This window comes from Aspergillus niger (assembly GCF_000002855.4).
Source record: "Aspergillus niger supercontig An09".
NCBI classification, from domain to species: Eukaryota; Fungi; Ascomycota; class Eurotiomycetes; order Eurotiales; family Aspergillaceae; genus Aspergillus; species Aspergillus niger.
This window is the reverse complement of record NT_166525.1, coordinates 994122-1009488: the sequence shown is the minus strand read 5'-3', so window position 1 is coordinate 1009488 and position 15367 is coordinate 994122. Positions and strand designations below refer to the sequence as shown.

Here is a 15367-nt window from a genome sequence, read left to right as displayed (position 1 = left end):
GCCCTGCAGACTTCCATGTCCCAGACCCAGGTCAAGCAGGATCCTGAATTCTTCCCACCCCTGCCGGTCAAGGAAACGCTCCGCCAAAAGGCCAAGGAGGGCTCTGATCTTCGGAACCCCCGGGATCACCCTTACTACTCCCTGCCTACTCACAATGATGGAAAGTACTACTGCCCCTTCGCCAACGGAGAGAAGCCCTGCAACCACCCCCCGACTACCCAGAAGTGCGCCTATCAGTGAGTCAAACCCCAACCCTCCTATGATGGACTCAAACTAATCGTGGAACAGCAAATACTTGGACTCCCACTTGAAGCCATACCGCTGCAAGGTGGCCGCCTGCATGGATGCTCAGCTGCAGTTCTCTTCGAACGCATGCCTTTTCCGCCACGAGCGCGAAGCCCATGGATTCCACGGTCACGGAGACAACCCCCACCTGTGCCTGTTTGAGGGTTGTGACAGGTCGGTTCCTGGTTACGGATTCCCCCGCAGATGGAATCTGTTCGACCACATGCGACGTGTGCACGACTTTGCCTCTTCTGACAGGCACAGCTCCCCGGATGCTTCCCCCACTACTGGACCGGCCAAGAAGAAGGAGACGGGCGGACGCAAGCGCAGAGTTGCTGGTGTCACTGGAGCCCCCACCATGAAGCGCACTCGTTCCACCCAGTCCCAGACCAACCCTCTCAAGGCTGCCCAGCAGACTTCTGCTCATCACAACCAGAGACTCCAGAATGCGGAGAGAAACTACTACAACTGCCGGTCCCGGCTGCTCGAGGAACTCACCAACATCACGCCCCAGGATTCTTCCATGCATGAGAAGGTCAATGCCAGCCTTCAGGAGCTCATTACACTTGGACTTAACTACCGCCACATTGAAGCCAGCCAGGCTGCGGCCCAGATCGCTCACGGCCTTCCTGCTTGAATGCTTCACCGAGACGATCATGTGAAGTCCTTTTTTTAAAATTTATCTCCCCAGGGATCGCCGAGTGCTTGATAGCCCTCATAGGAAGGATCTTATGGTAACGGGAAAGAGCCGTGATGGATCGAAGTTTCATGGAAAGCGTCCGTGAAAGACTATTCTCTCACCACCGGTTGGATTTCTTATTTCATTCCAAAGGATCCCCTGGCCTCCTGCGGCTGCCCGGAGAGCTCCCCTCTCCAGCCACAATGCGTCCACGACGCATTACGCGGCTTCACCCTCGGTGATGCGGACTTGATCCCATCATCTGGAGGGGCATCTTCCAGACCATTACCGGACTCACTACGGTGTAGGCTGGTGTGGTGGAAGCATTGATTGGGGACGACAGCTCTGGGCGGTCGGATAGGAGATGCCTCCTCCTTTCTTCATCATTGTCTTGCGACAGTTTACACTTCATGTACGCGCAGCTTGCTGCGCATGGTTCTGTAAAAACTTTTTTGTTCAATTTCTATGTATCTTTTGCTGATGGACGTGGTTTTGCTTTCTGTTTTCTTTATGGGTGTTGATGCTAAGCATCGACCTTCATCTCGGGCCTGTGTTTCAAAGAGGTCGACCAGAGAGAAGAAAAAAAGATGGGAACGGGGCGAATTGGAAATACAGGGACGACGGTTTTGTATATGGGTTTTGGGTTTTGGACATGGATATAGATGACGGGTTTCGTTCATGTATAGGTGCAGGTCGTGGAACAGGAGGCCTGCCATTATTTATGTATTGGGAGTTCATACGTGCATGTTGTCTGTGAATATCTTTCGTTTCTCCTGCACTTTTATTCTGGATTCTTGAATCCCCGCTTTGGATATAGCTTGACTGCTCCTGTTTTCGAAGGTCATTGTCTTCAGTTTTCTACTTCCCTGCCACTGCAGGGACACAAAAGTTTTGCCATTCTTCCTACTATCAACGTTCCCACATTTTAAGGCTGTAAGTTTCGGTTGTCTATTTGAAAAATACATTAAATACCCAGATTCGAGAAGCTCTCCAATACAGAGGCACTCGCCGATCATCATTCATACAGTACGTATGTCAAAAGTAGCCTAGTAGTAGGCTCTGTAGCTAGACGTTATTTGCAGCAGGCACTAAAGTAACCCATAACGAAAAAAACGCTCTCTAAATACTTCCAAAAACGCACGCTTCTATCAAAACTTTTCCCGCCCGTCTCTATCACACCACTGAATATAAGCCCTTCCCTAACCAACGACTCGCCTTGACGAGAGAAGAGGGCGTGTACACCCAACCCCTCATCACAAACAAACCACACCAGTGAAAATCAAAACTAAGAAAATAGGATGTTATCTAGTCACTCTCCGCCCCAAACTCCGCATTCAAAAACCGCACAAACGCATCAGGAACCTGCTCCGCACTCAACCCGCCCTTACTCGACGCATGCGCCCCCTGCACATACGCCCGATTCAACGCAATCCACTGCCTCCTCAACCGCTGCAGTCTCGGCAGCGCCAGGATGCCGCCCGCGCCGGCTAATTCATCCGTCGTGCCGGACGTCGCCACATGCGCCGGAACATAAACGGGCATGGACGCCTCCGGGACGGGGATGGTTATTCCCCGTCCACTGCTGCTGCTGCTGCCGTCTTGGCTCTGCGCGAGGGCGGCTTCAGCGGAGGGGTTGGAGAGCGTGAAGGTGCGGATGGCGGAGACGATGGCTGAGGTGCGCTTTTCCATGTTGTAGAGGGCTGTGGAGTCTGTGGCGGCGGGGAGGGCGGTTGCTTGGTGGGGTTTGATTTTGGGACGGTTGGTGCGGAATGTGGAGGGGGTAGCTGTTGTGGTCGTGGTGCTTGCTGCTGAGGAGAGAGAGGTGGTATTGAGGGCTGAGGTGAGGTTTGATATGGAGGCGGGCTCGGGGGTTGTTGTTGCTGAAGGGTGCGGGATGCCGGTTAGGGCTGTCCAGATTTCGGCGATTGGGGGGGATGCGTCGGTCCAGGGGACGGTGAAGAGGGGCTTGTCCCAGCGGCTGTGGATGCTGGGTTCTTCGTAGCGGAAGATGAGGTTGTTCAGGAGTTCCGGTGGGTAGGGGTCTTCTTGGTCGGAGGTGGGTTCGGTGGTGGATGGTGTCGCTTCGGCGTTAGGATTGGAGGTGTCCTCGTTACTATTGTCTGCGCCTTGTTGACGGCGGAGTCGAGCCTCGTTGTTTGCGACGCATTGGTCGATGGGTGTGCCGACGTGGACCTGGTGATTGTGTTAGTGCGTGTGTTGCTTGCTGGTTGTTCAGGGGCTGGTGGAGGAGAGCATAGCATAGCATACCACGCAACATGTTGTTCCCAGTGCCTTCGCCTCACACCACAGCTGATAACGGTATCCTTTGATGTAGTTCATTCCGTCGAGAATCACGAAGCTGTCTTTGCCGAGCGCGCGCTTCGCCCGCGCATATGCCACGCCCCGTGTCTCCTTTTCTGTGCGGGCATGGTCGTAAACGGTTCGCGGATGGGAGGGATCATGAGTAGGCACAACGTGGATCTTGTAGCGGGGTTTCGAGGAGGGGAGAGCGCCGGTGTTGAAGAGCTCGGTTTGGGTCTCTTCGAGCTGCGTCGCGAGTTGGTGGGCGCGGTAGGTGAGGCCGGAGCAGGGGTAGCCGGTCAATACTATGAGCTGTGATTGGTTAATGCGGGTCTATTGCATGAGGTCGAGGAAACATACCGGCATGATGAGAGGGAAGGGGCGCGATCAACTGTCAATGTTGGTTGGCGATGTTGCGCTGTGGATTTGCGGCGGAGATGGAATCGTTGGAAGTTATTTTTGCGCGGGGCGGCTCGGTGGGGTCCATGTGACTGACTGCTCTATACAGTTGAAACAAGCACAAGATTGTCTACTTTCAGGTATGCTCGCTCTGAAGCAGATATTTTCAAGTCTATGTTTGTATTTGATCGCTAAAATAATCGACTTTTTATTGTAGGCACATCTATTTGTCTACACGTCTCAAACCGAGTCATGACTCATAAGCTCATCCATTTTCCAACACCAGTGTGCTAATTCAACTCCTCGTCTGCCCAGCGGATTTCATACCCAAAGACCGTCCTTCTTAGACGTTCATCCTAGAGTGTATTAGCAAGATTACCAATGCACCACTTGGAGCAACAACACTTACACCTGGGTCATTCTCGAACAACACCTCATCCATAAGCTTCTCAAACACCTTCGTTACTTTAAAGCCACTCTCTTCCGCCAGCGGGAAAAACTTCTCCGTCTTGGGCAACAGCCATGGCTCATACGGCGTAAAGATCACCAACGCCACGGCCTCCTTGGTCCGCTTCATGGTCTCCCGCATCGTCTTGATCAGATTCGGATGCTCCCGATGACTGTACACCACATCTGCCATGATGAGCACATCAAAACCCGTCGCACCAGCGGGCAGGTACGCAAGCAGCGGCTCAACCGGGTTTCCCCATTTATATCCGTCAACGTGGAGGGAGCCAGGGTTCGCGATCTGAGGAGCAGCCAATGAGGCATTGTAGCGCATGTTTCCGACGAGATCCAGGTCTGGGTAGTCGGTCATTACGCTTGTGCGGGCGCCCAGAATGGCACTGACAATACTCGGGACACCGGCGGCGGCACCGATTTCGAGGACATCCTTCCCCTCGATTAGTGTGCTGGCGCGTTCTTCGATGTAGTGGGAGCTGGTTCGGCCGGCGTTCCAGAGGAGGTTTCCCTAGAATGAGCGGTTAATGAGTGAAGCCGGGTGAAACATGAGGTACCAAGAGTGCCGTACGTAAAGAGGATGGCTACCAACGAGGCGCACGCGCACTTTTTGGCCGGAGAGCATGTGATGCTCTGCAAAGGTGGGCTCGGGCTCGGGTTCGTAGAAGCCCTCGGGGTCCTCGAACATAGCCCCCGTGTCGAAATTGTCCTCTTCCGCCATAGTGATCAGATGTGAGCCTAGCTCCAGCTGATGAACAGATCGATCTGATGAGGATAAGAATGTCGCATGATGGGCGATGAGGCGGTGATGCGCACCGAATAATGAATTCTCGAATGCGAATCCTAAGTGGAGTCTTTTTCGTGGTGGGGGAATACCGCAAGGGGACTAGCGCAGGTGACTGAGCAAGAGGGTAGTCACCTGACATCACGTGCCATTCAGCCGAGGCATCGCCGCGTAATACGGTCACGGTACCTGCATCTCTGAGGCAAACCCCGCGTGGGGTCGGGCGGAGAGACCGCCTCGCATACCGGCCGGGTAATTATCGGCGTTACCTTTTCGCGAAATTTTTGTGGTCGGCCTGGTTGCTTTGGTTGCTTTTCCAAAGAAATGCAACAGTAAAGTAACTAGAGAGATCATTAGTAGTTCTGATAGTCTGATAGTTTCAGCTCCTCGCGACGGTGATTGTCGATCATCGTCAACTGAATTGATCTCCGCTTGACTAGCTCAATGATTGCCCTTTCCCCCTCCCTCGCTAACTTCCAGTATATTATCGCCTGATTGACCTTGCGTCCCAAAAGTACGACTCCGACCAATTGATCGCGGCGCCCCGACTATCTGTGACTATCGCGACCGTCCCTCACTTTCCGGTTCAGCGTCATCCGTTCGTGGAAATTCCACTTATCAGCCTTTAGCCTTGCCGGACGTCATACCGCGGCCTTCTGGGACGAGCCCCACGTGTTGCTACTTTTCCTTTGCTGGCTGGCGCTTTTTCTTCTTTCTCTTCTGCCGGTCTCTTTTCCCTCTTTCTTCTCTCTCATCACGCCATCTTCTATACGCCAGCGATCAGGCTAAGGCGACTAACGACTCCACCGGATCAGTCCACTCAACGATACCTTCTCTACGCCTGGACTGCGATCTCATCCCGCCAGCTGAGCCTAGCCTTTTGCTCCCTTGTCGCTCCCTTTCCATCGTGATCGCTGCCGCCCCCTCATAGACTCTCAAATCGATATCGTCCTTATCACCACCGCCTCTCCTCCACCATAGATAGATAGAAACCACACCATGGACGGCTCGTCTCGCACTCTTACTCCCTTCAACCAACCCCAATCCACCGTACAAGTCTCTCCAGGATTTTCCTCACAACCTCAGAACACCCTGGGTCTCGCAGCCGCCGCCGCCGCCGCAGCAGCAGTCAACAGCCAAACCGCCCAGATGCAGCTTCAATCTCAACACCCAACTGCAAACGCCAGCGAGCAACAAAACTTCACCGATATTTCACAAACCTCTGCTGCTGCTACTACAACGATGGCTCAGCCTGCAGCGGACACCTACCCCCACCAAGTCACTGGGTCGGGCGGTCCCACGGCGACAGCACCATTCTTGCGAGACTTCAGTCTCGTCGCAGAGGCAGCCAAGCGGGCACAAATGTCCGTGATGGTGCGAGATCTGGAGAGTGTGACGCTATAAATGGCCTCAGCTAGGAAAAGGGCATCTGACATCATTGATCATCTCGGGGTGGGAGCACGGGACCAATATGACTGATAGATTGGATGGGACCGTTGATGAGATAGAGGATATCTATCGTCTCCATACAATTATTTCTTCTTCGATTAGAGAGGAGTGCGTGGTGTATATTTGCGGTTCATTTATCTCTGGGCGGGGTCGGGTGTTGTATTTTCCCTTTTTGGATTTGTCTCTTCAATCTGCTTTACACCTCGGTTTACTTTCTTTTATCCTATCTACTCATCCCTTCTTGACAGGCTGATTCTCTGCGTTGGTTGAACTGCAATTTTTCTGATTGGCGAGCACATACATATTATATCATTTATTATTACTGTAGGTACAGGTACTTACTCCATTTTGTTCTGATTGTTTCCACTTCGATTGGCTACTACCACCACCACTCCTGTCTATTAATCTATCTACTCGAAATTAATCTATTCTTCCTTTCGGGCTTGACGGTCGGCGGAGTCCAAACCAATTCAGCCACTTCCCTACAGTGGAGTAGCACTTACCTACTTAGTACTTGATTTACCCCCTCATTTCGACATTCATCCCTTTCACTCCCATAGATTATTTATTTATGGTGTCATAATTCATTTCAAACCAAAAGCTTGACCCCTCCCAATAACGCCCGGACAGTTACTAGCCTAGTCCACTTAACTCCCTATGTACCAAGACTAAGCCATTTAACAGCCAGAAGATCAAAACCGGAAATTAAACAGGGAAGGATTAAGTACTACTAACCGCCCCTTTTCCAATTTCGCCCATCTGTACGACACCACTGTCCCACTTTACTTTCCCTGGTACTCGGAGACAGAGTATGCCGGCAAGTATCGAGTCTCCAGGTATGTACGTATTCCAGAAGCAACCAGTTAGTTAGTTAACCAACTAGTAGTGATCTGGGGATAGCCGAGTCATTCATCCATTCGTGCAACCGAACTTGTCTCCCTACCACTAAAGCATCACCCCTGCACTTCCCGGCGCTTAGGCACAGCATTGTTCTGGTACCTTCTTCTCCCTCCTCCCCTTCGGTTTTCTTTCGCCTAGAATAAATTGGGGAAGGTAAGGTAAACTTCCTTCGTTTCGTTCCCCGGAAATTCCGGAATTGCAGGGCAACTAAACCAAGTATTGGCTTGGGTTTAAACCGTGAGGGGAAAAAAGGAAAAACAAGGCAGAGACCCTTGTCACTTGTTTCTTTCCCCACTTACTACTTACTTACTTTACAGGTTACCTACTAGTTACTTACTTACCTAGGAGAGTTACTCCATGATGAATGAACACGTTATGATGTTATTTTAGCTGCAACAGTATTCCATCTGCAATATTACTATACTATTTAACAACTTACTATGTACTTACTATCACCCCACCAGATCCTATTTCAATACGACAGGATAAGATACTAACTAGTATGTCGCGATAGCGATAACGAGGTGCAATTTACGGTTAAGCGCGGAGGGGTAATTTACGATAATGATAAATGATAATGATAACGATAAAACTAGGCAACTAACTGTGATAGTGATAAGTTGGTTGCATGCAGGTACATGGTTAAATACGGGGTTGATTGGTTGTGCCTGGCGTGAGTGTGGGCGGATACGATGAACTGTTCTACTTCTATTCTTAGTGTGCTATACAGCAGGTGACTGACTACTATAGTACTACTGCAGTGTGTAGTATTTCTTTGGAACCCTTTCGTCTATTGATGCAGGTGTGTATAAAGGACTTGAATTTTTTTTGGTGGGGACGAAAGGCTATACAATGCCGCCCATGCAGTGGAAATGTATGATCATCAATCAATGTATATATACATGATCTATATACAGAAGTATACCCGACCACCGGGAGGTGTGAGGTAAGGAAGGGTATGTATATAAATACATGTTTTGGTCGGATGTGCAATTGCGATTCGTCTTCTGCTTGTAAGAAAAGCAAATGAAGAATGCGAAGCAGAACGGAAACCTGCATACCGAGGTAAAATCAAACAAAAACTCAAAGCAAGATAAACTTAACACCGAACACCGAGCTAATGCGGAAACCCAACCTTGTAAATGGGAATTGAAAATGAGAATTTGAAAAATGTATTCAATATTGAAAAGAAATGGGCCCAATAAGGAAGGTATGGAGATGATTGTATGAGAGAATTGAAGAAGTGATGGAAGGAAGGACTTTTGACTGGTATTATAGATCAAAGGATCGAATGATGCTCGCCGCGCCGTGCTGAACTCCGATTATAAAGATGCGGTTTGGGTTCGTGGGTTGCATGCTTGGGTTGGGATGGGTCGGTTATGTTGGTACTTGTGGTGATGTATGTGCGGGGGGGCGGCTGTCGGCGTCTATGTGTATTAACCCTCGTCGTGTCGATCAATTAGGATAATGGCGATAGCGATGGTGACAATGATGCAATATCGAGAGTCGATGATGAGATTATATCTGAGTCGATGCCCCGATCAAATTGGGCTGCGAGATACTCCCGGCCTGACCCGGTGTCAACTTCTTTGACCGTTTCGATCCGAAAATGGAAAACCGCCGACTTAGCCTCCTGGAGGGCTCGGAGGCGAGTATCGAGAGGGGACGGGACCTCGGGGGCCGTGGTTCGGCCGCAACAGGCACATCCATAGAAGGCGAGGAGATCGAACCGCTCGATCCCGGGATTTCATCTATCCCGAAGATGGACTGGCGACGCTTGCTCCGAATCTTCTCGCTGCTGGGCTGGAGGGTCAAGTCTTCCTTGATGTCGTCGAGGGCGTGGGAAAAGCGACGCAGGAGCTTTGGCTTCTCAGCAATGGATGGCGCGCGCTCCTCCAAGCCGTACATTTGCAGAGGGGTCGAGTCCGGGACATCTTCCCTCACGGGGGTCGAGTAGTAGCGGGGGATCTTGTAGTGTTCCGGACGGCGGCGGGGAGCAGGAGGAAACCATACTTGATGGTGAGGAGGGTGTTGCGAGACGGGGCTGCCGGAGAAGGAGGAGCGAGAGGAGTCGGTTGACGAGGAGGTCAACATATTCTTTCGAATGTGGTGGGTTGTATACTAGGAACAGGTTGAGGGTGGGATAGGACTAGGCGGAAACGATAGTAAATAGATACTCCGGGGTAAGAGGATATAGGAGGAGTAGTAGTTGGGGGAAGTGGGAATGCAAGTATATTCAAGGCAATGCCGCGGAGGCTGAAGATGATCGAGGGAAGAAAAGACTGATGATAGAGCGGCAGGGGGTGGAAAAGAAACGAGAGAATCGGGTGGTGGTTAGTCCAACTCCAGACAAGTCAGACGGTTCGTCTGATCTCGGTGTAGGGATGGGATGGGATGGGGGTTAAAAAATACTTAATACAGGACTATAATTATAGCTCCCAAGCACTAGGAGAGAAAAAGTGGGGACTCGCGGAGTATTCACTGGCTTATTACAGACACAATGGATACCTTACCTGGGGGGACTTTTTTTTTCCTGCGGCGTATTCCCGTGTAACCCGTACCGATCGTATGTTGGCCCTTTGTTGCCATTCTTTGTTGCGATGGCGCAGAAAGAGGAGACAGCGTGTGTTTGTGTCTGTACAGTCTAGTTTGACTGAACCAGACTTTTACATCGCTTGGTTCCATCTCTCCTCTCCCCTCCCTCCCACTCCGGTGGTGCTCCGAAAGTGCTGGAGAACTCCGTGGATGGTGGACCAGCTCCAATTTCTCTGGTCTCCTCACTAGAAAAACTACGGTACGGAACATTTCAAACTACTCCTGATCGAGATCCTGCTAATTGTCCTTCGACTGCCTTCCATCCATATCAGATCCTTGTCCTCCTAACCGCTCGGCTCGCCGTTTGCCGTTCCTAGGAACCCAGCCGATTGGAGTGAACCAACCGCCGTCACTTCTGGGGGATGACGCGGCGATTGAGGCGTCCACCAACGAAATCCAGCAGAGGATTGACAGGTTGATGGCTGGCATTCAGCTGTTTCTATGGATAGATATCAAGATGAAACATGCATTGGAGCATCGCTTGTGCAGCGCCTGCGTATGGGGGGTTATGCCGTTATGGATCGATACGTACGCGGATGATGCACACGACTGCGGCCCATGGACCCATGCTCCACGACAACGACTTTACTAGTAGTATCATCCCACCGGACACTGCGGATTAGCCAATGCGGTACGATTGGATCTGCTCTCTCTTTGTGTATGTGTGTATGTTTTGAAAAGGCAACTGTGTCGGTTATTGTTACTCTGTAGGCATCAATAATCAGAGACAGTCCGGTCGGAATGGCGAGATTTCTGTCCACTAGTCGAGAGAGCCGTCTACAACTACTGCTCCCTACTTGCATACTGGGAAGTACTTATGGATGGTAAAGCTTCCGTATTGGAGACTTGCAGGATACATTCATACGAGGTGCATACATGCATAGTGACATAAGTTAATGGGCTAATGGGTTAATGGGGTCATATAACGGGGGGCGGAGACCCCCTAGTAGGAGAGTCAGAACACCACGGCCTAAGTAGGCACTGACTCTGTGTTTTTTTTTCTTCTCTTTGCCTCTCTCGTAAAGCAGCAATAAACAATAATAATCTGTGTAAAACCCACGGGCTGCACTATGACCCAGAAAGGGCCAGAACTAACGGGCTTAGCGTGGAGGTGCAGAGCCAGCCACATTGCCCGTTGCCTGCAAGGTGAAACACCCTCCACCCCATCCAGCTCCATCCATCAGCATCGACGAATCAGATGCAGTCACTAGCGCTAAATCGGGGCTGGGCCATGATCTCATCGGGTCCTCACGGCTGCTGCGGGTGGGTCCGGACACGGGCATGTGCGTAGCATTGCACAGGGATTGGCCTGCGATGTAGGCGTGACTCCGTCCCGCTCGTAACTGACTTTGGCCTAGGAGGGAAGGTCTGAGGTTTTCTAGCGAGCTCCCACTCCCTCGCTAACTTACTCGTATAGTGCTTACTATCCCCGAAGCAGTAATATCTCAAGGCCAAGAAATTTTAAGGAAATGAGCTTCAAGGGTGTGGCCCCCCTGTTCATGAATCGCTCCGGGGAAATTGGCAATCTTGCATTTACCCTGAAAAATAAATAATAGTTTTAGGCGCTTCGTGGTTGGTTTAAAATCTGCTGGGTGGACGCCGTCCTGAACCCGAAGGAGCGGCTGCTGGCGTCCCATTTAGAAAAAGCCAACTGGGGCCATGTCTGGACGCATTTGCCAATGGCAGCGGGCCAAGCTGCCACGGCAGCCAGCTGGAGTGCTGGACATTTTTTTTCACTCAACTTTAATAGCCCCGATCAGCCGTGGTTCGCCGATCACGGCACCTTATTGACATGATATCTGCGGCTCAATGGAACCGCAGTACCATAGTATTGTTAAATCAGTAATTATCTTTGTTACTGTTTTGGCATTACGTTGTCCCCATGGACTCGGATGGTGTGATTACCAATTTTCAGTGCCTCCGTTGCGCGAATCGCTACAGCTTCCTTTGCTGTCTCAATGAATGCAGTCTAGAGACGGTAAGTGCCATGAGCGCTGGTCATTCATTACTCAACTCGGAAACCAACTCCGGCTCCGACTGAGCTTGGATCCCATGCAGTACGAAATGGTAGTGGATACTATTTCTGTTCCTCTGCTTCTCACACAGCCTGCCTTTCATCGCCTTCCGAGTCATGGAAGTCTGCGCAAGCACCACCTCAGCCATCACGCCTTTTCCGATGTCTCACCTGCATCAATACCAAGCTTTGTCATTTGTGAGGATCGCTGGTCAGAGTTTTTCAGCAAGTGGACTCGGGCAGATCAACCGAGCGGTCATGTTGAGTCCTTTTCCCCGAGAATACGGAATGATTTTTTGACACGACATTGGTTTGTTGTCACCAGGCAGAAGTATAATACTTTACCTCCAGCCAGCCAGCTAGCCTGCTAGTCCCGTCTTACGGCTATGCGATGTGCCGTACAGCCACCGCTCCGGATCTCCACCTTAGTCAACGCTTTTCTGCGCATCTTCCGACCTCCGATGGAGCCTTGGACAAAGCGCAGTCGCGAATGACGCGTTACTTGTTTCGCATCGCACATTGTTCCGTATATCAAGTGGCGAGATTACTTTCAGATCCTGTGGGTTGCGACTGACCTCGGATCTGGCCTGGCCCGTCATGCTCCATACCCTCGCGAGTCGCAACAAGCGCTACGGGTTGTTTACAAATCTCGGATCTAGCCACGATCCCGCCTGAGTGGATCAGATGGGTCACACTGATATTGCACACTACACAGTACCAAGCATCGATTGCGGTTGATTTTGGACTGCTCAGATCGTTCTTGTGAGCTAACTAGTGAACTCAGTTCTTCGATCCTGCGGTTGAATGATGCTCTGGAATATGTCTGATCATATATGCTCATTGACACTAAAAATGCAGCAATAGACCTTGCGCAATGGAGGCTAGCGAATGAGGCAGCGAAGGCTGGTATCAGTTGTCTTGACCCTTCGCTTTTCTGTCCGGGAGAATGCAAACGAGACGCACATTATCTGCCGCAGCATCCAGCTACTTTCAGCTCTCTGCCGAGGCGACTAGAGCTCTAATTAGGCATGTTTGACGACCAAAGTGCATGGCATTATTAAATGAGCCATTGTACGAGCCGTCGTTCGAGACACGGCATAACGAATCTGAGATGAGAAGTTCGGACCCTGCGAACCCAACCCAGTCCACACGAATATACTATCTCGCCAGCCAAGAGATTATATTACCCTTATCCACAAGCTAAGTGCAGGAACCATTGCAGAGATTTACCGGCACACTGTACTCCACCAAACGGCGCAAGCACAGCTCCCTTGACAAGAACGATCTATTTTGTTCAAAGAAGCTCACCGCAACCGGGATTCAGTATACTATTCTTGGTGGGTTCTGTACTACATCGCCTAACCAAGTATCTACCATCGATGTCACCTCTGCCCCATCCTCCGTACAACCAACAACCAACACAGCAAAGAAAACCCCTCAACGCCCAGCCATTTCATCTCATCTCATCTCATCTCATCTGAGATTTTCTAGCGTTATACAACAGCGCAGATCACGCACCAGCCTTACTTACTCAGAGTTCCCCACCCGACCCAGCCACAGACGACATCGAGTCAGATATAGTGGAGTTCAATTTGCATCTGATAGATTAGCAGTAGAGACTACTACGTGCCGATAATCCCGATATTCCTCAGCCCCTATTGTAGTAAAATACTAGTCAATTAGTTACTCGAGTGCAAAATCTTCACAATCCCCTATCCCGTAAATTAGACTAGATACTTAGTTCATGGTATACGAAATGAGGACCCGGAAAACCCGACCCCACCCTCCCACTGAGTAAGACGAACATCAGCCCGACGGCAACCCACTGAACAAACACCCTTGCCAAGAGAAACAGACTGAAACAGGGGGCCGCAGCGGAGATTGCTGGCATTATGTCTGTATCTTACTTTTGTAATTCTTCATACTGAGAAATTACCTCGTATGGGAAATACTCACAAATTAATTAATCATACACAGGGCAACCAAGATATACTACATACATAGTTGAAATCAATAATCATCTTTCTATCCATTCATCTATCTGTAAGGCTGTAAATATATTATCTGCTTATACCCCAGTAACTCGAAGAATTTGCCTGCATAGTATCAATACCCTTAGATGCTGAATACTAGGAAGAAAGTAGGCAGATATGCATAAATCTCCGGGAGGAGGGGAGGGGGGAGTATTTAATTAACTTCTGCGACTGCTACTGTAACAGTTAGCTGAAGCAGTATGTACGTCAATACATTAAACTGCCCGGCATATATGTGCATACAAAGAGGCCATTTATAGTAGTAGTACTGGTGGTGGTTATTGCTATATATACCTGAATCAAACGGCAGGTGTCTTAGACATGATGATGGGAGGTGCTTGCTCAGCCACAATAGGCTGATACTTTAGACTCTTGGAAATACTACTAGTAGTGAGTAGTTCGGTGTCGAAGGAATAACTACTACCGTGTATTTAGTACTACTTGTGTATATTTTAGTTGCTTAGTAGTTAACCAACATTACTACGACAGTCACGAGTTTAGTACTTACTTACTACTTGTATATTATACATAGAGCAACAGAGTATACTGCTATATAGTATCAAACCTACACACGATACTACTACCACTCAGCATAGCACAATCCATCACAAATACTATATAAATAGATCTACATTGAGTATTTACTTCACCCTACTATAATACCACCACTTAAACCCACTACCCAGCCTCATTAACTACTTAGAACAAGAATCCCCTTTCCTAGTAAGCAAGCAAGTAACCAAGTAATACCAACATGGAACCCCAATATAACCTATCACATCTAACCCCTAATTTAATTAACTAGTACGGAGTACTTATATCCGCTTACTCACCCCACACGGACTCCCAAGATATTTATGATCTGACCCCAGACATGACAGATCTCAAGCAAGGCGTGCGAATCCCCAAAAAGGGGGAATATAGATCGCTAGTTCAGTCAAGATCTGTTAATTCTGTTAGGTAATAATATTAACATTTATTCAATAATTAGTTGGGGTACGGAGAATATTGGCATCCATATATCTACCATCTACATGTGTATATGTGATCTGGGGGTTTTAGTGGGGATTATTCGCCAGGTAATTAAATGACGTGACATACTAGTACTTGGTACGTGTATGGCTATGATACTCAATAGTTGGTATATCTGGAAGATGCATAGTGTAATACAATGGAGCTGTATGGTATGTAGTTGTTGTGTTGCCTAAAAGTGGTGGCCATATAGAATCGCCAAGGAACTATTTTCTGAGTCTGATAAATGTGGCTTGGGAAGTGTTGGTGGCGTAGCTGGAGTGTTTGAAGTTCAGACAGGTACTAGGGAGCACAGTAAGTTTATAGCATCAATAGCGTTCGGAGTATTTCCACCCCCGTGGTTTCATTGTGTACAGTAAATATGTAATACCTCATTCATTCAATACTGTCATGATAAAAATGAAAAATTCCGAAACTCCATAGTTTGAGAGTTTATA

The 15367-nt window shown here is 49.5% G+C and overlaps 7 protein-coding genes across 7 annotated transcripts; 4 read left to right on the top strand and 3 right to left on the bottom strand.

Annotated features, from left to right (window-relative positions):
* Window positions 1–9: 9 nt before the first annotated feature.
* Window positions 10–922, top strand: An09g04540 (uncharacterized protein; the record flags this gene model as incomplete). Its single annotated transcript, XM_001393730.3, has 2 exons — window positions 10–236; window positions 289–922. Coding segments are annotated over 2 exons (861 nt in total), but the record flags the coding sequence as incomplete, so codon positions are not given.
* Window positions 923–2269: 1347 nt separating this feature from the next.
* An09g04530 (uncharacterized protein) lies at window positions 2270–3631 on the bottom strand (the record flags this gene model as incomplete). The annotated part of the gene is made up of 4 exons (XM_059749782.1): window positions 2270–2827; window positions 2918–3070; window positions 3233–3577; window positions 3626–3631. The coding sequence occupies 4 exons, from the start codon at window positions 3629–3631 to the stop codon at window positions 2270–2272; spliced, it is 1062 nt and encodes a 353-aa protein (XP_059601400.1).
* A 323-nt stretch (window positions 3632–3954) lies between these two features.
* Window positions 3955–4844, bottom strand: An09g04520 (uncharacterized protein; the record flags this gene model as incomplete). Its single annotated transcript, XM_001393728.3, has 3 exons — window positions 3955–4020; window positions 4074–4634; window positions 4695–4844. The coding sequence occupies 3 exons, from the start codon at window positions 4842–4844 to the stop codon at window positions 3955–3957; spliced, it is 777 nt and encodes a 258-aa protein (XP_001393765.1).
* A 1062-nt stretch (window positions 4845–5906) lies between these two features.
* Window positions 5907–8968, top strand: An09g04510 (uncharacterized protein; the record flags this gene model as incomplete). The annotated part of the gene is made up of 11 exons (XM_001393727.3): window positions 5907–6281; window positions 6322–6464; window positions 6691–6805; window positions 7041–7192; window positions 7647–7756; window positions 7870–7929; window positions 8018–8058; window positions 8174–8202; window positions 8447–8480; window positions 8535–8597; window positions 8720–8968. 11 exons carry the CDS (start codon window positions 5907–5909, stop codon window positions 8966–8968), a joined length of 1371 nt encoding a protein of 456 aa, XP_001393764.3.
* Window positions 8969–10921: 1953 nt separating this feature from the next.
* On the top strand, window positions 10922–11171 carry An09g04500 (hypothetical protein; the record flags this gene model as incomplete). The annotated part of the gene is made up of 2 exons (XM_059749781.1): window positions 10922–10997; window positions 11023–11171. The coding sequence occupies 2 exons, from the start codon at window positions 10922–10924 to the stop codon at window positions 11169–11171; spliced, it is 225 nt and encodes a 74-aa protein (XP_059601399.1).
* Window positions 11172–11706: 535 nt separating this feature from the next.
* On the bottom strand, window positions 11707–12471 carry An09g04490 (uncharacterized protein; the record flags this gene model as incomplete). Its single annotated transcript, XM_059749780.1, has 4 exons — window positions 11707–11820; window positions 11874–12031; window positions 12268–12333; window positions 12441–12471. 4 exons carry the CDS (start codon window positions 12469–12471, stop codon window positions 11707–11709), a joined length of 369 nt encoding a protein of 122 aa, XP_059601398.1.
* A 1751-nt stretch (window positions 12472–14222) lies between these two features.
* On the top strand, window positions 14223–15185 carry An09g04480 (uncharacterized protein; the record flags this gene model as incomplete). The annotated part of the gene is made up of 7 exons (XM_059749779.1): window positions 14223–14232; window positions 14334–14361; window positions 14585–14621; window positions 14704–14858; window positions 14890–14977; window positions 15061–15082; window positions 15124–15185. The coding sequence occupies 7 exons, from the start codon at window positions 14223–14225 to the stop codon at window positions 15183–15185; spliced, it is 402 nt and encodes a 133-aa protein (XP_059601397.1).
* Between the last annotated feature and the right edge of the window lie 182 nt (window positions 15186–15367).